General features: G+C 42.2%; 1 protein-coding gene across 3 annotated transcripts in view; it reads right to left on the minus strand.

Annotated features, from left to right (window-relative positions):
• LOC148012094 (uncharacterized) overlaps positions 1 to 23972 on the minus strand; it is a 94460-nt gene that overhangs the window by 16662 nt on the left and 53826 nt on the right. For all 3 annotated transcript variants that reach the window (XM_087669051.1, XM_087669050.1, XM_087669052.1), the window contains exon 4: positions 17060 to 17691. In XM_087669051.1, coding sequence (XP_087525177.1) covers positions 17060 to 17691 — 632 coding nt within the window. The remainder of the gene's footprint in view (positions 1 to 17059; positions 17692 to 23972) is intronic.

Below are 23972 nucleotides of genomic sequence, written 5' to 3' on the forward strand. Positions count from 1 at the left end.
TATTCACCAATGGATGCTAAGTGTATGAAAGAGGATGACTTGGTAGACCATCCTCAATTATTGTAATATTAACTAAATGCCTTTGAGTTAGAGCCAACTTTGGTTCGGGCTCAGTCAGGTTCAACACAATAAGGATCAACGGGAAGGAAGCACTTTCACTCCTCCACTTGTGGACGCCTCTCATATGTAGTAGATCTCACATGTATTCATCATGCATCCAAGCCTCAATGTACCATGCTTACAGTATGTCTACCATGAGGTCACTACTCTATGTACTAGTCATTGTAAGATGTATGTAGATGAGTTTGGGTTTCATCGTGGCACTGAAACTATACATTTGCATCAGCTTATGATCACTTCGAGATCACTTTTACATCAGCTTTTGCATCAATTTCTGATCAGTTTGTGATTAGTCTGGGATCACATTTGCAACAATTTGTGATCAATTTTCAGATTAGCATAACATCAATTTATAATCAGTTTATGCTCAAATTTCAATGGTTTCCAACTGGTTTTATGGACAGCAGCATGTTTAGTGAGTGCCATTGACAGTCCAACCATGATTTATGGTGAGTTTATGCTTTGCTATGGTTCTATTGTCACAGGGACGTGAAATTTTTGATGCATTAATCATGCTATTAATATTTGATTAAGTTATTAATCAAATGTGAGTTGTTAAGCAAGTGTTGCACATGGTAGTTATTTCATGGTAACATGCCAAGGAGCCCAAGGATGCAATGGGTGTCAAAGGCAAAAGTTGTAACAAGTTATGCCCTTTGCTGGTCAGGTGGTGTCAATTTTGCCCTAAGACAATTGTTTGGCCAACAAGTGTAAGTGGTGAGACTAGGGACTAAGATTAATTAAATAATTAATGCTAGTCTAAGGGTCAACAAAGGTTGGGAATCACTCCAGGTTGCAAATGGCCTAGCCAATTTAATTATGGATGGGCACATTTAATTTTGGGAAAGGCCATAATGACTAAAATTACTTTTTAGAATTATTTAATTTTGACAATTGATTTAATGGATGGATAACACTGAAAATTGGGTTTAGAAAGCTATCGCTTGGCAAAAATACCCTTACGTTTTTCGGCCTATTGGAGGGCATTTCGATCACTTTCTAGCTCGTGGGAGAGAGAATGAAGCTGCTGCAAATCAGATTTCTTATCAAAATTCAACCATTTGCTGTGGTTAACAACAACGAAAGCCAAAGGAGATCAGGCAATAATAGCAAAAGGCCCATCAATGGCTGGTGGCAGCCATTTTGGGCAACCGAGGCAACAGCTCTCTCTCTCTCTCTCTCTCTCTCTCTCTCTCTCTCTCTCTCTCTCTCTCTCTCTCTCTCTCTCAGAGCCCATTCTCAGAGGATCTTAACTTATCTCAGCCATTTGGAGCTGAACAGAACTAGATTTGGTGGACAACAAGAATATTTCTACTGTAAATCCTAATATACAGCAGTAATCAGGGATTAACAGCCACCTCGAGACTTGTGCCATCAATAAAAGGCACTATACACTAAAATTAGCACCTACAATTTGTGGTATTCTCAAGGATTTAAGATACCAACCCATCCATTGTGGATTTGGCACAGGATTTGGCCCTTTGGGGTCCAATTAGAGCAAGGACTAAGTGAAATCAAGGGACAAATTGCCAAGTTTGTTTATGTTGAAGCAACAAAGGGCTTTTGAATTAGCCAAGGAGATTGTGGAATCTTGGCTTGTAATCAATCCATTAGCAATTGAAGTTAAAGAAATATAAAAACGAGTGCTAGTTTCGAGACCAACAAGGTGTCCATATGAGATTTTTGAGATGCTTTGCTTTCAATAGAAGCATTTGATTAATTTAATAATCAGTAATGTTGTAATGCACATGTGATGCACATGGCAATTAACAAGCTCAGGACCCTAACAAAGCAATGGGTGTCAAAGACAAAAGTCGTGATAAGTTATGCCATCTGCGTTTTGGGTGTTAATTGGTGTTAGTTTGGCCCTAGAACAATTAATTGGCCAATAAGTGTCATGTCAATTGGTGTCAATTTGGCCCTAGGACAATTAATTAGCCAATACGTGTTAGTGGTGACACTAGGGACCAAGCACTAATTAATTAATTTGTGTTATCCAAGGGTCAATTAAGATTGGGGACCACTTGGGGTTGCAAATTGCCTAGCCAAATAAATTGTGGATGAGCACGTCTAATATTGGGCAAGGGCAAAAGGGCTGAAATTAATTTTCAGAATTAATTAATTCTAAAAATTAATTCACTAGCTAGAGATTGCTATGGAATTAGAAGGCTACCACTTGGCAAGAATTCCCGTGCATTGGGGAAGAAGGCTGTTTGGGGGCTGGAAAGACTCATTCAAGCCATTCAAGCTCAGAGAGAGGGGAGGAGAAGGCTGTTGATCAGTTTGTGCAGCAGAAGAGAGCCATTGGCAGCAAGCGACAGCAGGCAAAGCCTTCCAAGAGGTATGCAACAGCAGGTTTGTGGTTCCCAAGGGCCGGTGACAGCAGTATAGGGCTAGTGACTGCATTTCTGGGCAGTTTGGCAGCAGGCAACAACATCCTTGGCAGTCCCTAACAAGCAACAATCGGTTTCAAGGATATTCCCGCATGGAAATTCAAAACTTTCTCTCCTCAATATTCTCTCACCTTCAATCCATTCTCTGATTATCTTGGCAAATCTCAACCATTCTCAGCAATTCTCTGAAGTGGAGAGTGCGCAGTAAAATTTTCAGGTCAAAAGTATGAGTAGCAATGTTGAGTGTGGGAGAGAGTGAACGCAAAGATAGGTGTACCAAATTGTGATGGTACGTGCATGGAACATGGCATTCTTAGCTAGACATACTACACTCTGGCTATCACAACCAAGCACTGGAGTACGTGAAGAAAGACCAAAACCCTTAACCAAACGCCCAAGCCAAATAGCTTCCTTAGAAGCTTCTGTGGCTGAAATATATTCAGCCTCTATAGTACTTAGTGCCACAATTTCTTGCAACCTTAGAACACCAAGAGATAGCCCCACCAGCCAAAGAAAAGGCATGCCCATTGGTAGATTTCCTAGTGTCAAGATCTCCTACCATGTCTGAATCATAGAATCCCTGCAACTCTAGCGTACCCTTTCCATAGCATATACACTTCTCTTGTGTACCTTTTAAGTATTTGAAGATACATTTCACTGCTACTAACAACTCCCACTGCATGAGCAATGTCGGGGTGAGTTGCAACCATGGCATACATCAAAGATCCACAAGCTGATGCATAAGGTATGCCCTTCATAGCACTAGCAATTGCATCATCCTTTGGGCAATTGGCTTTGCTAAGCTTTGTATGTGGCAAAAAAGGCACACCAAGAGACTTAGCATCAGCCATATTAAACCTATCAAGTACTTTGCTGATATACTTGTCTTGTGAGAGAAACAACGAGTGTTGCTCTCTATCCCTTTTTAATGTGCATGCCTAAAATGTGCTTAGCTGCCCCCAAATCTTTGATTGAGAAGGCTGAACTAAGCTTGCGTTTAAGAGCATTCAAAGTACTCCTATGCTTTCCTACAATCAGCATGTCATCCACATATAAGACCAGCACAACAAGGCTTCCATCATCAATCTTTTAGTGTATAAGTAGTGATTTGCATGACTGCACTTAAATCCAAGGTTGAGCATGGAGGTATCAAACTTTGGGTACTACTATCTAGGGGCTTGTTTCAACCCATATAAGCTGTGTTTCAGCTTACAAACCAAATGCTCTTTTTCTAAAATAGTAAAACCTTTTGGTTGTTTCATGTACGGCTCTTCATCCAAGTCACCATGAAAAAAGGCAATCTTCACATCCATCTGATGCAGCTGTAAATCCAAGGATGCAGTGAGAGCAAACAAAACACGGAGTGTATTCATCTTCACCACTGGTGAAAAGACCTCCCGGAAGTCTATGCCTTCCTTCTATTATAGCGCCTTCCTATCCTTGGGCAAAGGTACAAGCTCCCATGTGTTATTTGCATATAGAGACTTCATCTCTTCCTGCATGGCAAGCTCCCACTTTCTCTAGTTTTCACATGACTATACCTCTTTAAATATCATGGGCTTACCCTCATCGATCAACAAAATGCAATCCAAAGATGGCTAAAACCTCTCTAGCTGCCTTCTAACACGTATAGATCTTCTTACCCAGTGATTTGTATTGTCAGGTAATGGGCCTACATCCTCAAGTATATGCAAACCATCACCAGGTGACTGATTTTCACCATTTCCTTACTGTTATAACCTGTTTTCAGCATGTTCTTACTGTCCTATTCTATCACGTGCTTCTATTTGTTGTCCGTTACCTTCTGGCTGTAGCACAATAGGTTGCTATTCATTTTCAGCATCAAAAGGAACAAAATCTTCAGCTAGTGGCTATTGAATGACTAGCTATTCATGCTGAAATTTGAACTTCTTTTTGTCAAGGTCATCCTATATAGTATGTTCCAACAACTTTGCCTCATTAAATACTATGTCTCGGCTACATATGATCTTCCTGTCCTAAGGGAGCCAAACTCTATAACCCATCTCTCCCTCATCTCCATATCCCATGAGGATGCCCTTGATGGATTTCATAACTAGTTTAGTCCTCTGATTTACAGGAATATGCACAAAGACATCACAACCAAAGACACGTAAATGGTCAAATGAAGCAAGTTTGCCAAACCAAACCTCTTCAAAAATGTCATTTTCCAATGCACAATTGGGAGAGCGATTGCATACATGAACGGCGATTTTAAGAGCCTCTTCCCAAAATTGCTGCGAGAGATTAGCTATGGATAGCATGCATCCAACTCTCTCACAAAGTGTGCGATTATATCTTTCAGCCATGCCATTTGATGCAGGATTATAAGAGGCTGTCAACTCCCTCTTAATGCCATGCATCTCACAAAACTTTTTTAGCTCATTAAAAACATACTCACCCCCACTATCTATTCTTATAGCTTTTAACTTTAGCCCTTTTTGTGTGGTAACAAAAGCATGAAACCTTTTAAAGGCATCCAACACTTCCTTTTTGCTCTTTAACACATACACCCATGACTTTTTACTGAAACCATCGGTAAAAGTAACAAAGTATCATGCATCCCCATATGAAATAGCAAGCATAGTACACACATCAGAGTGTACTAAATCAAGAGCATTGGACTTCTTAATGACACCAGAGTAATAAGGAAACTTCACGTGTTTTCCATATGTGCAATCATTACAAAATTCGAGACTAGAGTCTTTTATATCAAATCTCCTTAAAGAGGAGAGCTAAAGGCCTTTCTGGCTCATATAGCCAAGTCTTTTGTGCCAAAGTTCCATCTATAAATGAACTTTAGCCACAACTAAGAACTTGCCAGGTAATGCTTTACAACGTAAATAGTATAAAGTTCCCTTTTGGCTACCTTCAACAATAAGCATAGAGCCCTTGTGGATCTTTCAAGATCCACCACCAAAGATAGTAAAATATCCTCTTGCATCAAGCTGTCTAACTAACAATAAACTTTTCTTTATGCCAAGTACATATCTGACATCCCATAAAATCAGCTCTTTGCCATTTTCAAGGGCCAAATGAATGATATCTACACCCTCTATCTCATATGCATAGTTGTTGCCCAAGTAAACATTGCCTAGACAACCTGTAGTGTGTTCTGAAAATGACTCGAAAGAGGGAGTAACATGAAAAGAGGCACTGTTGTCCACTATCCATGATTGGAACAGCCCATCGAGCCGAAAGTAAAGTATCAATTACCTCATTTTTTGTGATGTGCATATCACCTGCTGCTACCATAATATCTACATCATTGCATGAGGTTGCAAGAAGTATCTCTCCACTGTCAGAGAGCTCTTCAATGACCATACTAGATGCAACATTTCCCTTTGCAATTTCTTTCAAGGAAGAGCTATCATCATCTTTCTTGTTATCCTTCTTTTTCTTTCATTGTTGTTTCTTTCTTTCTTGCTTTTTCTTGTAGTATCGGCAATCGAGCTTTTTATGCCCTTTACACCCACACTGATAGCAAGTAACATCGTGCTGTTTGCCCTTACTTTTACTCCTACACTTTTGCCTTTATTTACTGCATTACCCCTCTTCTCTGGCCTACCTCTAAGATGATAGATTGAACCACTGCTGGACTTTCTTCTTATCTCCTCATTGAGAATAGAGCCCCTAACACCATCAAAAGTTAAAGCAGGGTTGTTGCTAAGTGAAACAACCAAAGACTCTCGGTTATCAAGCAAAATCATCAACAAGAAAATAGCCTTCAGTTTATCATTGAAGGGCTACAAAACAAAGTCTTGCAATTGACTCAAAATCCCCGTGAAAGCACTCAAATGCTCAAATATCGGCTTAGACTCATCCAACTCCATGTTCACAAGCTTGCACATGAGAAGCACTTGATTTACTGGAGTTGTATTCTCATAAGTATCCATTAATTTTTTCCATATAGCATAAGCTATATCAAGGCACTTAATGTCTGTAAGTACATCAACAGATACAACCATTTTAATATATGCAATGGCCTTCTTGTTGAGTCTACCAAATCCTCATCTGTCATGGTTGCAAGCTTAGTTTCCAAGAGAGTATTATCATTGTCATTGAAAAACAAAATGCCTTCCATCCTGTCCTTCCACAGATCAAAGCCAACACCATCAAACCTCTTGATTTCAAGAAGGGATTTAATGTCACAGCTGCTAGAAGCATTAGTGGCCATTTTTCAGCAAAGTGCCAAGTACCAATGCTGTATTTTATGACAACAAATAACAGGCTGAATATTCAACTAATGTCAGCCCAAAATTTCAAAAAATAAGAGCAAGATTTGGTCCAAATACATGTACAGCAATAGAAAGGATGACTTTCATCAATATAACTGAAATGTCAGCACACATTCCATGCATACATCACTGCAAGGTGACTCCCACTCCAGCAATATCACCGAAAAATACATCTGCAACAATCTTGGATCTACAAATGATCACTAAGACTGCTGCACCATGAATATTCAGTAATACATTAACTCAATAGGAGCTGCCTAGCGTGTACTACATACATATGTGCCCAAAAGCACTTCTGATACACAAAAAACCACCAAAATTCTCTGCAATTTCTCCAAAATCTCACAAGTGGGAGATAATAAACTTGAATCACACTGCTTACAACACCAAGATTACTTCAACAATGTCCCCAAAGTACATTTCACACATCAATTTTGCCAAATTTCACAAATATCAGCAAAAGCCATAAACCTTCGCAGACCAATCTGCCCCAATTGCATTAATACATGTTCCCAAGAGCATAGAAAAGGAAAATTTAGCAAAATTTCACAAGATTTTGCAAAAGGCCCAAATGTCTCGGGTCCAAATGTGCACTAATGTCAGCAAAATTCGGCTCAGCGAAGCAAAATTTCACTAATACATGAAAAGCCCCAAATGTTTCCACGCCAATGTGCACAATTTTTGCAATTTCTAGGTCAAATTTCAATGTTATGCATGAACAACCCTAAATCCAAAAAAATCCCCAAATTTTCAAGCACAAATCTGTGAACTGTGCTTACACAAGTGAACCCCCGTCAGTGAGTAGGGGACCTGCTTGCTAAAATATTTTTAAAAATGAGGAATCTGGCCTGCACTGCCTGTGACTCGCCGATGTGACCTGCAGCGACCAGCGTGACCTGTCATGAGCTGCAAACTGACTACTGCCATCTGTCATGAAGCATCACCTAGTCCACGGTGACCTGAAACTGTCATTTGTGACCTATCACTGGCTGCCGCCTGTTGTCGCCTGCCTGCAGAAGTGACGACCTGCTGTTCTCTTCCTGCACGCGAGCTGAAACTGACCCACATGGACCTCAGGAAGCACGCACACCTTAACCACGGCTCAATACCAGTTGGAAGTGGAGAGTGCGCAATAGAAGTGCACATCAAAAGTATGAGTAGCAATGTGAAGTATGGGAGAGAGTGAACGCAGAGATAGGTGCATCAGATTGTGATGGTACACAAAGAATAAAGAATGCATTTACATGTCAGGGTACAATAAGGTGTGTTCACACACATAACTTTATACACGGAGACAAAGGGACTTTACACCCAACATTCTCAATCAAATTTGGTGGACAACAAAGGAATTTTTTTGTAAACCCTAATTCTTAGCAGAAATTAGGGTTTAGCAGCCACCTTGGGACACATGCCAATAGTTAGAGACACCGTACATTGAAACAAGCAGTTGGGATTCAAGGAATTGCTAGGGATTTCACATGCTAGCCTATCCCATTTGATTTGGGGCAACATTTGGCTGGTCACAGGTCCAATTTATACAAATCCTAGGTGAAGATCAAGGGGCAAATTGCCCAAAAGGCTTGCTAATCATCTATGACAACAAGGGGCGTTTGGATCAATGGAGGAGATCAAGAAATCTCAATTATACTCCATCCAATTGCAATACAAGTTAAAGAAATACCGCAACGAGCCCTAGTTTTGGAGCCAATAGGTTGTCAATGTCCAATAATGTAATCGTAAAGTGTGCATTTCAGCTTTATGGAATTTATTAATTGTTGTGATTAAGTGCTTGATCAAGTTTTACCACCCTCTTCGAAAGGAAGGCTGATTTCAAAAACAAAGTATGTGTACACCAAACACAGAGAGAAGACAAACAGAAAACACAGAAGAAGATGATGAATCACTCAATCACACTGAGTGAACAAAACTGATACAGCAAAGCTAAAGCTCACAATATGATTGCACTAACCTGTTTGATCAAGGGCAGCACTTGAAGGAAGTCTGCACTGCAGAGCAAGTAAAATGCAGTCCTCCAAGCAATGGGATGTCAAAGATGTATTCCAAAGGTGAAGGACAGTTGTCGAAGGAGTAGAATGCACTTGAGAAAGAAGATCATCAGCTACGAACACATAACTCTAAAAGATGAGGATCCACAGGACGACCTACCAAATGAAGGAACCCAACCCTTGAAGGAGCAAGAATTGCAAAAACGCAGGCATCTAAGGTAGCAAGTGCATGCCAAAGCCATCACTGATGCCAAGGAGATGTCAGACTACAAAACACAACTTGAGAGGCTAACTCCAAGTGGAGAGCAATGTCACTAGGTAGAAAGAGATGATCTAGCAACAGAAAGGCAAGTGCCTACTAACACCAAATGGAGATGATAGTCACCAAGTGGAGGAAGAGAATCTGCAGCCAAAGACACAAGTACAATCAAATGCTAGATGGTGGAGATGGTCCCCAGATGGAGAAAAAGAATCTACAGCCCAAAACACAGCCTAGAAAGTGAAGGAGACAAGGCGTCTAGTGCAAGGAGAGATGAAGACCACGAACTGCAATGTCCTCCGGGTGGGGTGTGAGCAGCAATGGAGAGATGGAAGAGAGTGACAAAACGTCAGAAGTAATCAATGTGGGATGTGAATGGGTGAAGTTACACACACACACACATATATATATGGGCATAGACTATCTAGAACGTCACCCACTAAAGTCTCTCTGTGGCACCCTGACTCTCGCAGAAGGCCCAGAAAGCCTTTCCGAGGCTATAAAAGGAAACCCAAAATGAAAGTATAGGAGGGAAATGATACTCGATGATATGGTTTTTCAACACGCCCTCTTAGGCCCAAAAAGGAGCATAAAAGAGTGGAGAGAGAGAAAACAAGATCAACCTAGAAATCCCAGTATTCCCCTTGTAAGGTAACCTATAGTGAAGAGCAATAGACATGAGGAGCTAATAGGACCCGTAACTCAAACTCAAAAGAGAAGCTACAAGCTCCATTACTCCATGCTGCAAGGTATATGTAAGCCTAGCCACCAAGCCATGGCTGAAAAATCCAAAGCACTGAACTAGGAAGAACTTGTAGATCCTAGGTATGATTGAAAAAAATAAGAGAAAGTGAAATCAATGGGTAAACTGGCATGGAGATGTCAACTACCCCAGAAGGTAAAGGATATGGGAAGAACCGCAAGATGAGGAGGGACCCCCTCTAAAGCTGAATGAATGGGATCCCCCTATGAAGAAGAAAGGTGAGCTCTCTTTGAAACCCCCCCTCCCCCCAGTTGAATCCCCCTCGCAAATAGACAAGGAATCAACAAACACATGGTTCACAACCTCCAAAACGTTGAAAGACCAAGGAAATGCCATTGGCAATGCCGAAGAAGGTATATGGAGCTCCAATGAAGGAGACGTTGAGCAACTCTTGCAAGTGGCCTCCTGAATCTAAACAGAGAAGGGAGTGGAGGGAAGTGTATCACACAAAATCTCCTCACTCCTAGATAGGAATCATTGTCTGTGGATCAACCCAAGAGAGGGGAGGTAATAAATAGCTCCAATGGAGCAATGGGTGCACAACACTCACTATCTCTCAATGGAGCGAATTGTGGAGCCAAAGAAGAGGAAGGAGTCGAACAAACTCTGTCTCTTGAACAAGCGGACTGACAAGAAGGCAATATCCAACAATCATTGTCTCTCGGTGGAGCGGACTGCGGAACCACTAGCCATGGCCGTGGAAGCCATTGGACCTGGAAGTAGGTAGGGAAACCTCCATAATGCATTGCAGCAATCTCCAAGAGATCATTGCACTTGATGATCCTCCTTTTTCTCATAAGGACTTAGTGTGCATCGAATACGTCTTATTGCCTTGAGCATAATACTTTGATAGCTAATGCATAACAATCTTTGTGGCCTGACAAGGGAATGTGGCACAAGGAGTGTTTGGTGGTAGACGCATGTCTCCGGTGGTGTGGGAAGCAAAGGTCGAAGTCGACAATCATCATTGGTATGACCATTCTTGCCATAGTTGGAGAACCCGATAGACTTTCCATCTATCCGAGGAGAAGCCATGGGACCAATTTGTCAACATTGGAAAGGGATTTGGGGGGGGGGGCGCGGGGGGCAGAGATAAGAGAAGGATATCTCCCAATGATGCAAAGTAAATAAGGGGGGAAATCAAAAGATGATGTCAAACCCACCACCTATCTGTACCTTCTCCAATGTAGAGGATCTTTATGGCTCTCTAAGCATATGTACAATCTAAGGCCAAATAGTGGAGACAAATGCCAAGTGGATGAAGACAATCTACAACCCAAAATGCAGCCTAGAAAGTGAAGGAGACAAGGCACCTAGTGGAAGGAGAGATGAAGACTATGAACCACAATATCCTTTGAGTAGCGTGTGAGCAGCAGTGGAGAGATGGAAGAGAGTCACAGAACATTGGAAGGAATGAATATGGGATGTGAATGGGTGAAGTCAATGCCATATATATAGGCATAGACATTCTAGAGCACTACCCATTGAAGTCTCTTGCATGACACCCCAACTCTCTTTAAAGGCCCAAAAAGACCTTTTGGAGCTGCAAAAGGAGACCCAAAATAGAAATACAAGAGGGAAACGGTACTCAATGATATGGTTTCTCAACACCCCTCTCACACCTAAAAATGAGCATAACAATGTGTGTGTGTGTGAGAGAGAGAGAGAGAGGGAGAGAGAGAGAGAAGAAAAAGAAGAAGAAGAAGAAGAAGATCAACCTAGAAATCTTAGCATTCCACATGTAAGGTAACCAATAGTGAAGAATAGTAGACGTGATGAGCTGATAGGACCTTGGGGAGAGAAGCGACGACCTCTGTTACTCCATGTTGTAAGGTATATGTAGGCCTAGCCACCAAGTCATGGCTAAAACATGCAAAGCCCCAAACTAGGAAGAACCTATAGATCCTAGGTATCATTGGAAAAGGTAAGGCAAAGGAAAATCAATAGGTGAATTGGCATAGATATATCAACTACCCCAAGAAGATAAAAGGTGTGTGAAGAACCGAAGGATAAGGAGGGACCCCCTCTAAAGTTGAAGAAATGGGATCCCCCTCTAATGAAGAAAGGTGAGTCCCCCTCTAAAACCCCACCCCCCTCCCCCAATTGAATCCCCCTTGGAGAGAGATAAGGAATCAACAAACTCGTGGATCATGGCCTCCAAAACATCGAAAGATGAAGAAAGCGCCGTGGGTGGTGCCGAAGAAGGTATTTGGGGCTCCATTGGAGTAGAAGCTAGGTAACTCCAAAAGGTGGCCTCTTGAACCTGAGTAGAGAAGGAAGTGGAGGGAGGGATATCACACAAAATCTCCTCAATGCCCACATTGGAATCATTGTCCGTGGAGCCCTCCAAGGGAGAAGAGGTAATAGATAGCTTTGGTGGAGCCATCGGTGGAATACACTTAATGTCTCTCTGTGGAGCCAATGAAGAGAGATAAGTTGAAGATCCTCTCTCTTTCAAAGGAGCGGACTAACAAGAAGGCGGTTTCTAACAATCATTGTCTTTTCGTGGAGCAAACTACAAAACCGCTAGCCATGGCCGTGGAAGCCATTGGACTTGAAAGTAGGTGAGGGAAACCTCCATAGCACATTGCAACACTCTCCATGAGGTCTTTGCGCTCGATGATCCGCATATTGCTCGTAAAGACTTAGTGCACATCAAATGCGTCTTATTTCCTTGAGCATAATATTCTGATAGCTGATGCAGAACAATCTCTGTGGCCCAAAAGGAGATGTGACACAAGGAGTATCTAGTGATAGACGCATGTGCTTCGATGGTGCGGGGAGCAAAGGTCGAAATCGACAATCTTTGATGGTATGACTACTCTTGCCATGGTTGGAGCACCCAAGTAGACTTTCCATCTATCCGAGAGAAGCCATGGGATTGGTGTGTCAACTTTGAAAAGGGAGGAGAAGGATATCTCCCGATGATGCAGTGAAAATAAGGGGAAAAATCAGGAGATGATGTCGAACCTACCACCTATCTTTACCTCTTTCGATGCAAAGGATTTTTACAACTCTCCGAGCACCTCTAGCTCTCATACGATGTCAAGAAACTAGGTATGTTCTAATACCATGTGAGGAAATGATTGTTGTTAAAGCAAACCAAAGAGACAATAGGGTTTGCAGTGAGAAACATAAAGTATGTATGGCAAACATTAAGGCAAAAAAGAAACTCAAAAAATACAAAAGCTGATGATGAAGCACTAAAGCATGCTAAGTAAACAAAGCTAATACAATAGAGCAAAGCTCAAAAGGTGACTACATTGTATTGTTTGATTAGAGGGCAGCACTTGAAGCAAGTCAACGGTGTAGAGTGAGTGAAATACAATCCTCTGAGCAATGGAATGTCGAAGATGTATGCTAAAGGAGAAGGACAGCTCTACTGACGAAGCAACACACAATCCTCTAATGTTGTCGAAGTCAAGAAAGAAGATCACTAGCTAGGAACGGGTACTTTGGAAGATGAGGATTGATAGGACGGCCTACCAAATCAACAAATCCAATCCCTAATGGAGCAAGAACTGCAAAAACACAAGTATCCGAGGTAGCAGAGCCGTCGCTGATGCTAGGGAGATATCAGACTACGAAACAAATCCTGAGAGGCTACCACCACGCTAAGAGCATTGTCACTTGGTATAGAGAGGTGATCTAGCACCAAAAATGCAAGTGCCTACTAACGCCAAATGGAGATGATGGTGACCAAGTGGAGGAAGAGAATATGCAATCAAAAACGCAGATACAATCTAACACTAGATGGTGGAGATGGTCATCAGGTGGAGGAACAAAATCTGCAGCCCAAAATGCAACCTGAAAAGCAAAGGAGACGAGGCACCTGGGGCAAGGAGAGATCACCATGAACTGCAATGTCCTCCAAGTGGGGTGTGAGCAGCAGTGGAGAGATGGAAGAGTGTGACAAAACGTTAGAAGGAATGAATGTGGGATGTGAATAGGTGAAGTCAGTGCCACATATGTAGGCATAGATTGTCTAGAGCGTTGCCCATTAAAGTCTCTTGGGTGATGCCTCAACTCTCTCAAAAGACGCCCAGAAAGCCTTTTTGGGATTGTAAAAGGAAACTAAAAATAGAAATGAAGAAGGGAAATGGTAACAAATGATATGGTTTCTCAACATCTAGGTCATGTAATGTGAAGACTCTATTAACTCCATCTCTGGACTATGTCCAAAAGAAAACTCTCGCATGAAATTTATCTTCTAGTTTAGTTTGTTTCTTCCTCTATCTCCACTCTAGCAACATGCATCCTCTCTGCTACCCATCTATAGTCTTGAGTCTCTCCTAGCTCTATATTGTAGCCAATGATGCTCTAGCAATCCTCCCCCTCTCTAGAAGGCTCTATCTCTTTCTCATGGCCTCCTCTATAATGAGGAATTGATCTCATAACAATTCTCATCCAAGTCTCTAGTTTCCCATCTAACTGAGAAAGGTTTAGACCCCCAAATATATGCCACCAACTCCCTAAGCCCCTAGTATGGAATCTTGACACTAGGATGGGGTCCTCTCTCTCTCTCTCTCTCTCTCTCTCTCTCTCTCTCTCTCAAAAAGGACTAGTTGAACCAATGAATGTCCAAAAAGAGTAGTGTCATGGATGATGCCAACCTAGGTCACTTCTATAACGTGCTCCGACCATGGGAAAAAGTCTGGTGTTGATGTGTGCCACAGCAGTCCATTGGAAGATGACCCACCATCCTAAAAGCTAAGCATTGCCCAGGGGGATCAGAGTAGGAGATGAGCTAAATTAAGAATACTCCGTGAGCAGAAGGAATCCTAATGGTCTAAGGAAGGGCATCGATAGACACCCTGTAGGGACAATGAACTTAACTAATGGGTACCATGAACGACCTTCCAATACCACATCTTGCAAAGGACTTGTCTCTTTGTATGACATGGTCAAATGCACTACCTTCTCAAAAAAGTGGATGTGAAGTACTCAATACGGCCTAAAAAGGAAAAGGTGATAGCAGTGCCTTCCCAAGAGTCAATTAGGCTAGTGGTGAAGGTTGCCTCCATTTGCTCTAGATAGTTGAACTAGACCCTAAAGCATCCCTTTCTCAAGGATACCAGTGACCACTCGTGTAAACCTAGTTGGGGTGTCCATAAAAGCCGCATGGACAAACAATCTATAGGCTAGCAATGGGCTAGGGTGCACATGCCCAAGGGCCACTTGAAAAGAAGGGGGGGAGGGGGTGGTTGGTGTGTGTCTGGGTATGGTGGGGAAGAACACTAGAACCTCCTAGTGAAGGTGGTGAACTGGCTCACTTGCTTCTCCTCCTTCCTAACCGAGTTGTCACCTTCATCCCATTTAGGGTTTTCCCTTTTTATCCCTCTCTTTTGGTCTACAAGAGCACAGCAGCACTATGGCAGGGCAGCCGTGCGTAGGCATAGTTGTGAGAGGGCAGCACTGGACAGGAGTTACTGAGTAGGGTGGCATACCAAGTCGGCTGTGGTGGCACAGGAAAATTGTGTTCAAAACTCCTTGTGAAAATTCTACAGCTGTTACCTATTCTGGCACCCATCTAAGTTTGAGGGGGTTGAGCTTCAGACCTAGCAATCTTCCTCGCCAAATTTTCTTGTAGTAACAGAGCAGGCATCTTAGGATATTCCAATTATGAACTTCATGCATGTACACATCCCCATTTTCATTACATTGTTTAGTTGAAGCTAATGGCACCTAATTTGCACAATCTGTACTTGAGTCTTGGAGGGTGCTGAAAAGCTCAATGAAACTAACCATGCTACGCTACTTTGGCAAGTGAAGGTGGAATCAGTCATATTCTTTCAGATCTTTGGGAGCTGGTTGCTATGGAAAGACCAAGAACAACAGAGAAAAATAGGATGACTTCTTCTCTCTCCTAGTTGTGACCCTCGGCCAGGGTCTGGTGGGGACATTTAGAGTTCTCACATAGTTTATGCGCATTAGTCCTTTGCTTGCATCACTGATGTTCATCCAGGCACATCAGATGGGTTCTCAGATTTGCCCATGGGCTGACCCATGGGCTGTCCAGACCTGCCTGCTCTCTGTTCAGCATTCAATGTGGCTCTTCATCAGCAGGCATCACTGTTTTCTTGCACTTAATACCACTTTATGACTGGATGGCACGTTTATGGGCAGGCCAGACATTCATCCAGCAGGGTGGCAGTTTTCATGATCACGTCGGCAGCTTTTTCTGGAGGCAGGTGGCACTTTTTGCCCTTTATCACTATCTACATCTTTTGTAGCTGTCTGAACAGCACATAATACAGGTCAGACAGGTCAGACTGTCTTCCCCTTTATAATTTATAGACTCTCACCTCCTCCATGACACTTATCACACTTCCAGTTACTTGCCTTTCTGCAGCTGATCATGCTCACATCATCCTGCCGTTCACACTTGCTCTCTCCAGCCATAATTTCCTTCTCTCTAAGTCAGATTTTCTCTCCCCTTCTTCTGGCACCCTACCTTACCTGCCCTCAGATCAGCAATCACGCAGGGGCCCAGTCCATCTTCAGCAGTGTAAGCAGCCCCGTTTTATTCATCATTTTTCAGATTTTTTGTTCGTTGTGTTCACTCTCTCTATGTTCTCTCTCTCTGTCATTGGTCTGCTCTCATAGGCAGCATTGCCTTTCAGAGATGTTAATGTTCTCTTGCTTTCTTTCTTTTCTTCTTTCTTTCTCACAGTTGCACTGTTGCTTCAGTATGTGCACTCGTAGATTACCACTTGGAGATCAGCTAAGTAAGAGGAAGATAAGTCGCAGGCACAGTGCACTTTCATACAATTTATATAGAAATTAGTGTGGATTTATTCAACTTGTATGCGGGGGCCAAAACTTGTTTTCTTATTTCCACATTGTGGCTGGCCATTACTCAGCAAAGTGCGAGTCCACCCTTGGATATTTGTATGCTTTCCAAGAGGTGCCTTAGAGAAGGAGAATCACATCCTGTTTCATTTTCTTTTGTTAGCGTAATTTATGATTGCCAAGGAATGCCTTCATCTTTGATTTTGCATGGGGCATTTCCTCATGGATAGCAAAACTTCAAGGATTGATCCTTTAGTAACTATCTTCTTCAGAGGCAGCCAGGGTCTTTGACAAATAAAAGGTAGCAACTTAGATTTAGGTAGTCAGAGTTAACTACAATGGCACAAACACATCCTATGAGCGTCTTTCATTCATGTGCACATGAGTTTCATAAAGGCTTTTAATGTTGACCAGAAGCCTTATGTCAATTTAATTCTTTTAATGCAACAAACATGAGAGAGAGCGAGTACCATATACTTCTGCACTTTGCCAATTGATGTCGTTTGAATTGCAGTGGGACAACATAACCTCCACTGCTTGTGAATGACCCCTCAATGCTGCAATATACAGTGGATTCTCACCAGACCTGTTCCTAGTAAGCACATCAGCTCCACCAAGCAAAAGTAGGTGACAGATATCTGCATGGCCAAACCATGCTGCAGTAAATAAAGCTGTTTCTCCAGCTGAGTTTCTCAATCCTGGTGAAGCACCCAAGGAAAGCAAGCCTCTGATCATCTCTGTGTCACCATCATTAGCAGCAAGATGAAGTGGTGCCCTTCTCCTCAAATCAGAGCAATTGACAGCAGCACGAAGTGCTAGGAGAACTTTTTGTTTCCACTCATCATTTCTGCCACAGCTATTAATTTTGTTTTTCAGCTTAGATGCCTCATGAGCTGGGGCAGCTTCTGTGTTTCCATACCATATTGCTGACACTTCTTGTTTATAAAATTTCAGAGTATCAGACAAAGAAAATTTGCTCACTTTGCTATATAAGCTGCAGTGAGATAAGGGTACTCCCATTGAAGTCCAATAGGAAGCTGCACAAAACACTGATTTTCTCTCACAGAAATTCCAAACCTCAACCATTTTTCCAACATGCTCCCTGAAACATTTTAAAACAGCTATGATGCTTTGGGACTTGGCAAGGCACAACAGCAAGCTGCGAATCTTAATACGTAGAAGTGAATGCAAAAACTGAAACCCAAATGCATTAAACCTCAGGGTTATACCATCATACATATTTAACACGTTACCTTATTAATCACAAACAATAGAGTCCACTCTGCAACAAGACATGGAAAAAGATTTCAATAGATCAGCTCCTGATCTCTATCTGCACTTAACCACAATATTTATGAACTCTTTCATAAAATGGGATACCCCTCATATGAAATGACAACATTTTACATACATATCACCTCACGCAACTTCAACATGTCAAATTTTGCAGATGCTAACCTCATTTCATCTTTAAATACAAGGACTACTGTTGAGTTTAACAATTTTCATGGCATCCTCACTTGTAAGCTGACCACAGGCAGTAATTGTCCTAGCCTTTTGTTGGGTATAGGTGACTTTCTAATGATAAGGCCCTTTCAGCCTGTTCATCCATTAAAATGTGAGAATAGATTATCCGGCTTATGACATTTCCCACTATGCAGGTGATGCTTCTCGTAAGGACATGATATCCAAGATTGTATGTTATCATGCAGCCTAAGCCTTGGATAACTGATTATGCTGACTGACTTTGACACCATGAAGAATCTCTTGGGCAGTGGGTATGAAAACATCAAAAAATTGAGCTGATAATTTGCCACTTAAGAGAAGCTGTTTCTTGTGGAGACACATACTCAGCGTTGCTCCATCTGGTTCTATTCTTGCTTTGAGAAAGATTGCTCCTGCTACTCATCATGAATGTGGTTGCACATCTTTGCCAACTTCTTCCTCCTTTGCCATAGCTGTGTTTTCAGTTGCAGCTCTTCACCCCGCTTTTCCAGCTTTGAGCCTGCTGTTCTCAACCTGTTTCATCTCTTCCCAGCCTCAACGCCTTCCCTAACCCTGCACTTAGCAGCCTCTCATTGTTCATGACTGCTGCCTGCATCCTATTCAAGGTTTCTGCTGTGGTGCCCAAACCTACACTTTACTTCTCAATATTTTTGCTGGTCATCTGATGAAGGCTGGAAGTGCTGCATTTTGATGCCAGACTGCATGGTGGACCTCTGGCAAAGGCTGGAGATCTGTGTATCCATCCTGGAGAAGCTGCTTGGTGCTCCATTCTGATTTGGAGAACTCCTGGTGCCTGTGTTTTTACTGTGGACAGCAGCTGAACGCTAAGACATTCTGTTTGGTGGTCATCCATCCTCCATCTTTTTGGTGATTTACACTTAAGCAGCCCTGAAACTATTTCCTTAAACCATGACTAAAACCACACGATGAACCCATTTGGTAGTGGCTTTGCAATCTGCATGAGGGACACGAGAATTCTTGTATCACTCATTCTACCCAATCTTCCCAAAGCTCAGGAGTTGGATGGCTCCAACTACTCCTTGTGGAGGGGTAAGGCTCATCACATTCGATGCTGATGTGGCAATTCGTCTGCTGGTCTATTCCCCACCCAATCCCTACATCCAATGATGGTGATTCACAGGACCAGGATGATTTTGGGACAAGGTCAAAGCCAAAGCTTTGACATTCTTTTGCCTTAATCGCATTTTGGCAAAGTGTTGGTTCATGTGAAGGATATTCCTATTGCAACACAGGTGTGGACTAAGTTCAAAAACATCTATGAGGCTCGTACTTCTCTCATCAGTTCACTTAGGAGACAAGACTTCGCCAAATCTAACCATCCAAGTCTCCAACTCTGAAGGAGAACATCAACAAGATGAAGTAGATTCAGTCTGAGTTGGTGTCTTGTGGGAGACTTAGGATTCTAGGGATTTGGCAAACACATTGCTTATCCATCTTTCCACTCCAAGTATACTGATCTGCTTACCTCATGGGCTTGTCACACGGACTTGGGAGGAGTTGATTCTATTAGTGCTTGAGCAAGAGGCTTGGCATTCATAGACCTCTAGTGAATCACAAACGATCACCAAGGCCTTCACTGCAAGTTTAATGGGGGAGGAAAGCATAAAGGGAAGGGTAAGTGTTATAAGATCCGAGATACACACTCGACCTTCTTATATACTTAAAAGATATATGGTGAATAGTATGCTGGCGTAGAGAGAGAATAGATGAGAGAAAAGAAAGATATAGAGACAAAGAGAGAGAGAGATAGAGAGATTGACAACACACTAGGGACTGGAAGATGGGCCAATCCCCCCCGCTTGTGGAGTTATATAATGGACAAGGAGCAAGCTCCTCCATTACACATAAACTAGTTCTTAACTTGTAGATCTTGGGAACAAGATTACGGTTCTTTGCACAGTATACTACCAGCTAAAACTTGCATAACTTGAAAGTTGGCACCTTTTGATCCTTCTTGAGTCTCTCCTTCTCTCCTACACATATTATGTAGGGATCTCCTCTTGGAGCTTGATTTCAGGAGAGCTTCCGCAACACTTGCACAACTCGAGGGTTGGCGAGCTTGAACTTACACAAATCCTTGCACGGTATGTAATCGCCGAGCACTTGCACAACTCGAAAGTTGGCTCCTTTGATCTTCTTGATTCTCTTCTTCTCTCCTACACAGATTGTGTAGGGCTCTCTTCTCGGTGCTTGATTTCAACAAAGCTTCCGCAACACTTTGTGAGACTCAAACTGCCTTCTCTCCTCCTCTTGCATGTGTGCAAAGTGATGCTTCCTTCACCTCCTCCACACCCAAGGAGAGCCTCCCTTGTATAGGATCCAAGAGCTTCTCTTCTTGGAGAGAGACTTAAGTGCCAAGATTGGAAAGGTTGATCTTCATGCAAGATATGGTTGTTCCAGGACTTACTCTGCACCACCAATTTTGGAATATCTCTCTGTGCGTTGCTCGAATGGAAAAACAACCAACACAAAAGTTGTAGATCTCGCCATTTCTTGAGCCATAGATAAGGAGAGTTCATTAGATTGCCTTGCACCTCAACCTTAAGATTGACTTCCACACAAAAGCTTATGTCATCTTAAACCTTAGAAAGAGAAAATCACTTCTCTTCTCACTTCCAAAGGATCACGTCTCTCGTCTTTCTTAGTGAGAGAATTACCCCTCTCATCTTTCTTAGTGAAAGAATTACTTCTCTCCTTAATTCATTAAGAGATAAAAGACCTTAAATCTTGACTTGTAAGGGAGAGGATAACCCCAAATGAATGCAATGCTCATTACACACAAGTAAACGTTCCCACGCATCCTCGGATGCACACATAAATACATATACACAATGCTAATGCACTTCTTCTTAGAAATCAATCCATCTTCATTTATATGTAACTCCTTGGTTCTTGTATATACTCTTACACTTGGCAGACACTTCCTTCCCCTTCATAGCTTGTACTGCATGTACTAGATATCCTCGTCACACTGCTCTAATCACCCCATTAAGTGATGCATTAGGAATACTGGTCTCTAAATAGTCCCATGGCCATGCTAGATCATCATCAACACTTAAAGAAAAGTGAGTCATTAATATACTGACATAAATTTACTAAATAGAGAATGCATAATAAGCAATCAATCTAGTGACAGTAAGAAAGAAAAGGAGGGCAAGGGAAAGAAAGAGAAGAAAGAATCTTCCAAGACATGCCATTTTTCTAGAAAGCGTACCCATTCAAAGAATCAACATTGGCAGAAACATCCTCACTTGCATCCTTCTAAGGACACTAAGGCATCTAACATAGTTGAAGGACTCTTTCTCTAGAGCGCTAGCTACAAAGTTTGTGTCTATCATCCTCTATGATTTAGAGAGGCATTTCTTTGGCATCATCTTAGCCAAATCGCTGGTTGGTGGACAATGGAGCCACTAGCCATACGACTTCTCAGAGAGTGGTTGCACGACGTCGAAAACAAAGAGGGATCAATCACCATTGGTGAAAAGTCTACAGTGCCAATTTCTAGTGTGAACACCATATCATCATCCCACAATTCAGTTTCTAAGTCCTTTATGTCCCAGATTTGGGGTTTAATCTCCTCTTTGTCTATTCTATTCCACAACTAGTCTCCAATTTTAGGGTTTGCACTTATTAATAATTATGTTGCATTTGTTAGCAGTCATGATTGTCATGCTTTGTCATCTCTTGCCTATGAACCTTAGTCCGAGTCAAATGAGAACTTCAAGAGCTCTGACATGTCTATCACTTGTTTTGACAATTACAACCAGTTTTAAGACTTTGATGATTCAAAGGAGAAGCATTTTCATCACTCCCCCAAATGGAAACAAGATTATCACAAAGGCTATCGCAAAGAGCATATGGAGATACCACGTCACAATGATCGTGAAGAAAGATGGGAATCACCTAACCCGTTCGTTACAAGATCCCTCTCCTCCCCGTTCTCTTCATGTTTCACAAAATGCCGGTTCTACTAGCCTCAAAATGCCACCTATGGCACCTTCTATACATGTGTCCGCACTCCCTTCTTTGCCCGAGGAAGACAAACTCTATAGTTGTGGTGTTGACACTTTGCCGTTATTGCCAAACCGTACCTCACACTCCCTTTTGCAAGTCCTACATGTCCTAGACTTGGGCTTTCCATTCCTCTCAATTTCTGGCCTAACTAGACTTGGTACCCTGGTTGTCTTCACCGAGCAAGCCATGTTTATTGAGGATTCTTCTTCAGGAGCTATTTTAGCGACATTGATTCTAGAACTCCATTCCCCTTCTCTTATGCATAGTCCTCTGAGGCAATTGTCTATTGCTGCACCTATTCTTGCTTGTGCATCCTCTATTTCACAGGTTTGTTCCCATCCCCCACCCTCTCCTCCGGCAATTCCCTCATATCCCCCATCCCTTTCAAAGAGTACAATCTCGGTGATGCCACTGTGGATTTCCTGGCCCCTAGTGTTTCACAAGGGAATTCCCACGATATGTTGAGCTAAAACACACTTTTTAGCTAATTAGCATTCTTAAACAGCCCCAAAACACACTTAATTAATGAAAAACCCTAAAACAAGGAGCGGTCCAAGAGAGTTTCAGTGGTCTCCCAAAAACCCTAATTTTTGGGGCACCCTTCAACATCTACAAATAGACGGGGTGCTCCCATTCAACCTCATTCCTCCCGTGTAGGTTTCTCACCCTTGTGTACAAATCTCAGCCATCAATCTCCCACCACATGGTGGTGACTGTTGCCATCACCTCATTCTACTACAGTGTTTTACCGCAATGTTCTACTGTTGCATTCTACTGCAGTGTTTTACTGCCACGTTCTACTACAACATTCTATTGCTACGTTTTGCTGCCATGTATAATTGCGACATTCTACTAGGGCATTTTATTGCGGCATTCTACTGCTATGTTTTGCTATTTCACCCACATCATCAGGCATCATCCTCTGCAATCGGCTCAGTCTCCTCACACTCTGGTGATCACCGTTTGGTGTTTCTCACTCCCTCACTTAGACTGGTGGTCACAGCACTTGGAATCCATCTCCAGTGGACGTCATACTCTGACATTGATCTACCCTTGAGCACACTGTACACTCTTACATTCATTTACAGCATTAATCCACTTCAGAGTTATGTTCTCTCTCACCCTTCTTCTATTTGTGTTTGAGTTTTGAGTGTTGCGTTTAGGGTTTGAGTTTTGCTTTCTGTGTCTGTGTTTTGTGTTTTTGTCATGTTCATACACTGTGTTTCCTCAGTGTAAACCCTAGCAGTTTTCTTCACATGATATCAAAGTTGGTGCTCTTGTGAAGAGTATCCCGCAGATACTCTAGTGAAGAGCTAGTCTTTGTCCGAGGCACACAATATGACTCGTAACCAAATCACAATTTCCTAGACATCTTCTTCTCCAGTTTCTATGATGTCCTATCAGGCTTCTCCATCACTGGAGGCCTTGAGATGGCATTATGGACTCGGTGAGAAGAACAGCACTCCACTTTCACCTTCACCTTCTTTTTCTACTCCTATTCCAAATTTCAATAACATGACAGAGGAGAACTTTGAGGAGTACTATCGCAACAAGTACAGTAATGTTTACACCCCTCCTTCAAGCTTTGCTACCACATTCGAATTGGTTGGTGAGGTTGGCCACCTCTCCAATCCAGCATTTGGACAATCTGGCAATTTTGGTTCTTGAAGGACACACACGAGATATAGGTCATTGTGATGTGACACTTTAGTCATATCTTTGCTCGTGGATAATTGCTATGCTTTTTGGAAAACACTAGAGGATAATCCTTTCATTTCTATTGATTTGCACAAAATATGAACTTGACACTTGAGATGGTCATAGAGTTTGATTCATACATTT

This window comes from Lygodium microphyllum, chromosome 27 (assembly GCF_053477565.2).
Source record: "Lygodium microphyllum isolate KBCC chromosome 27, Lygodium_microphyllum_v1.1.10, whole genome shotgun sequence".
NCBI classification, from domain to species: domain Eukaryota; kingdom Viridiplantae; phylum Streptophyta; class Polypodiopsida; order Schizaeales; family Lygodiaceae; genus Lygodium; species Lygodium microphyllum.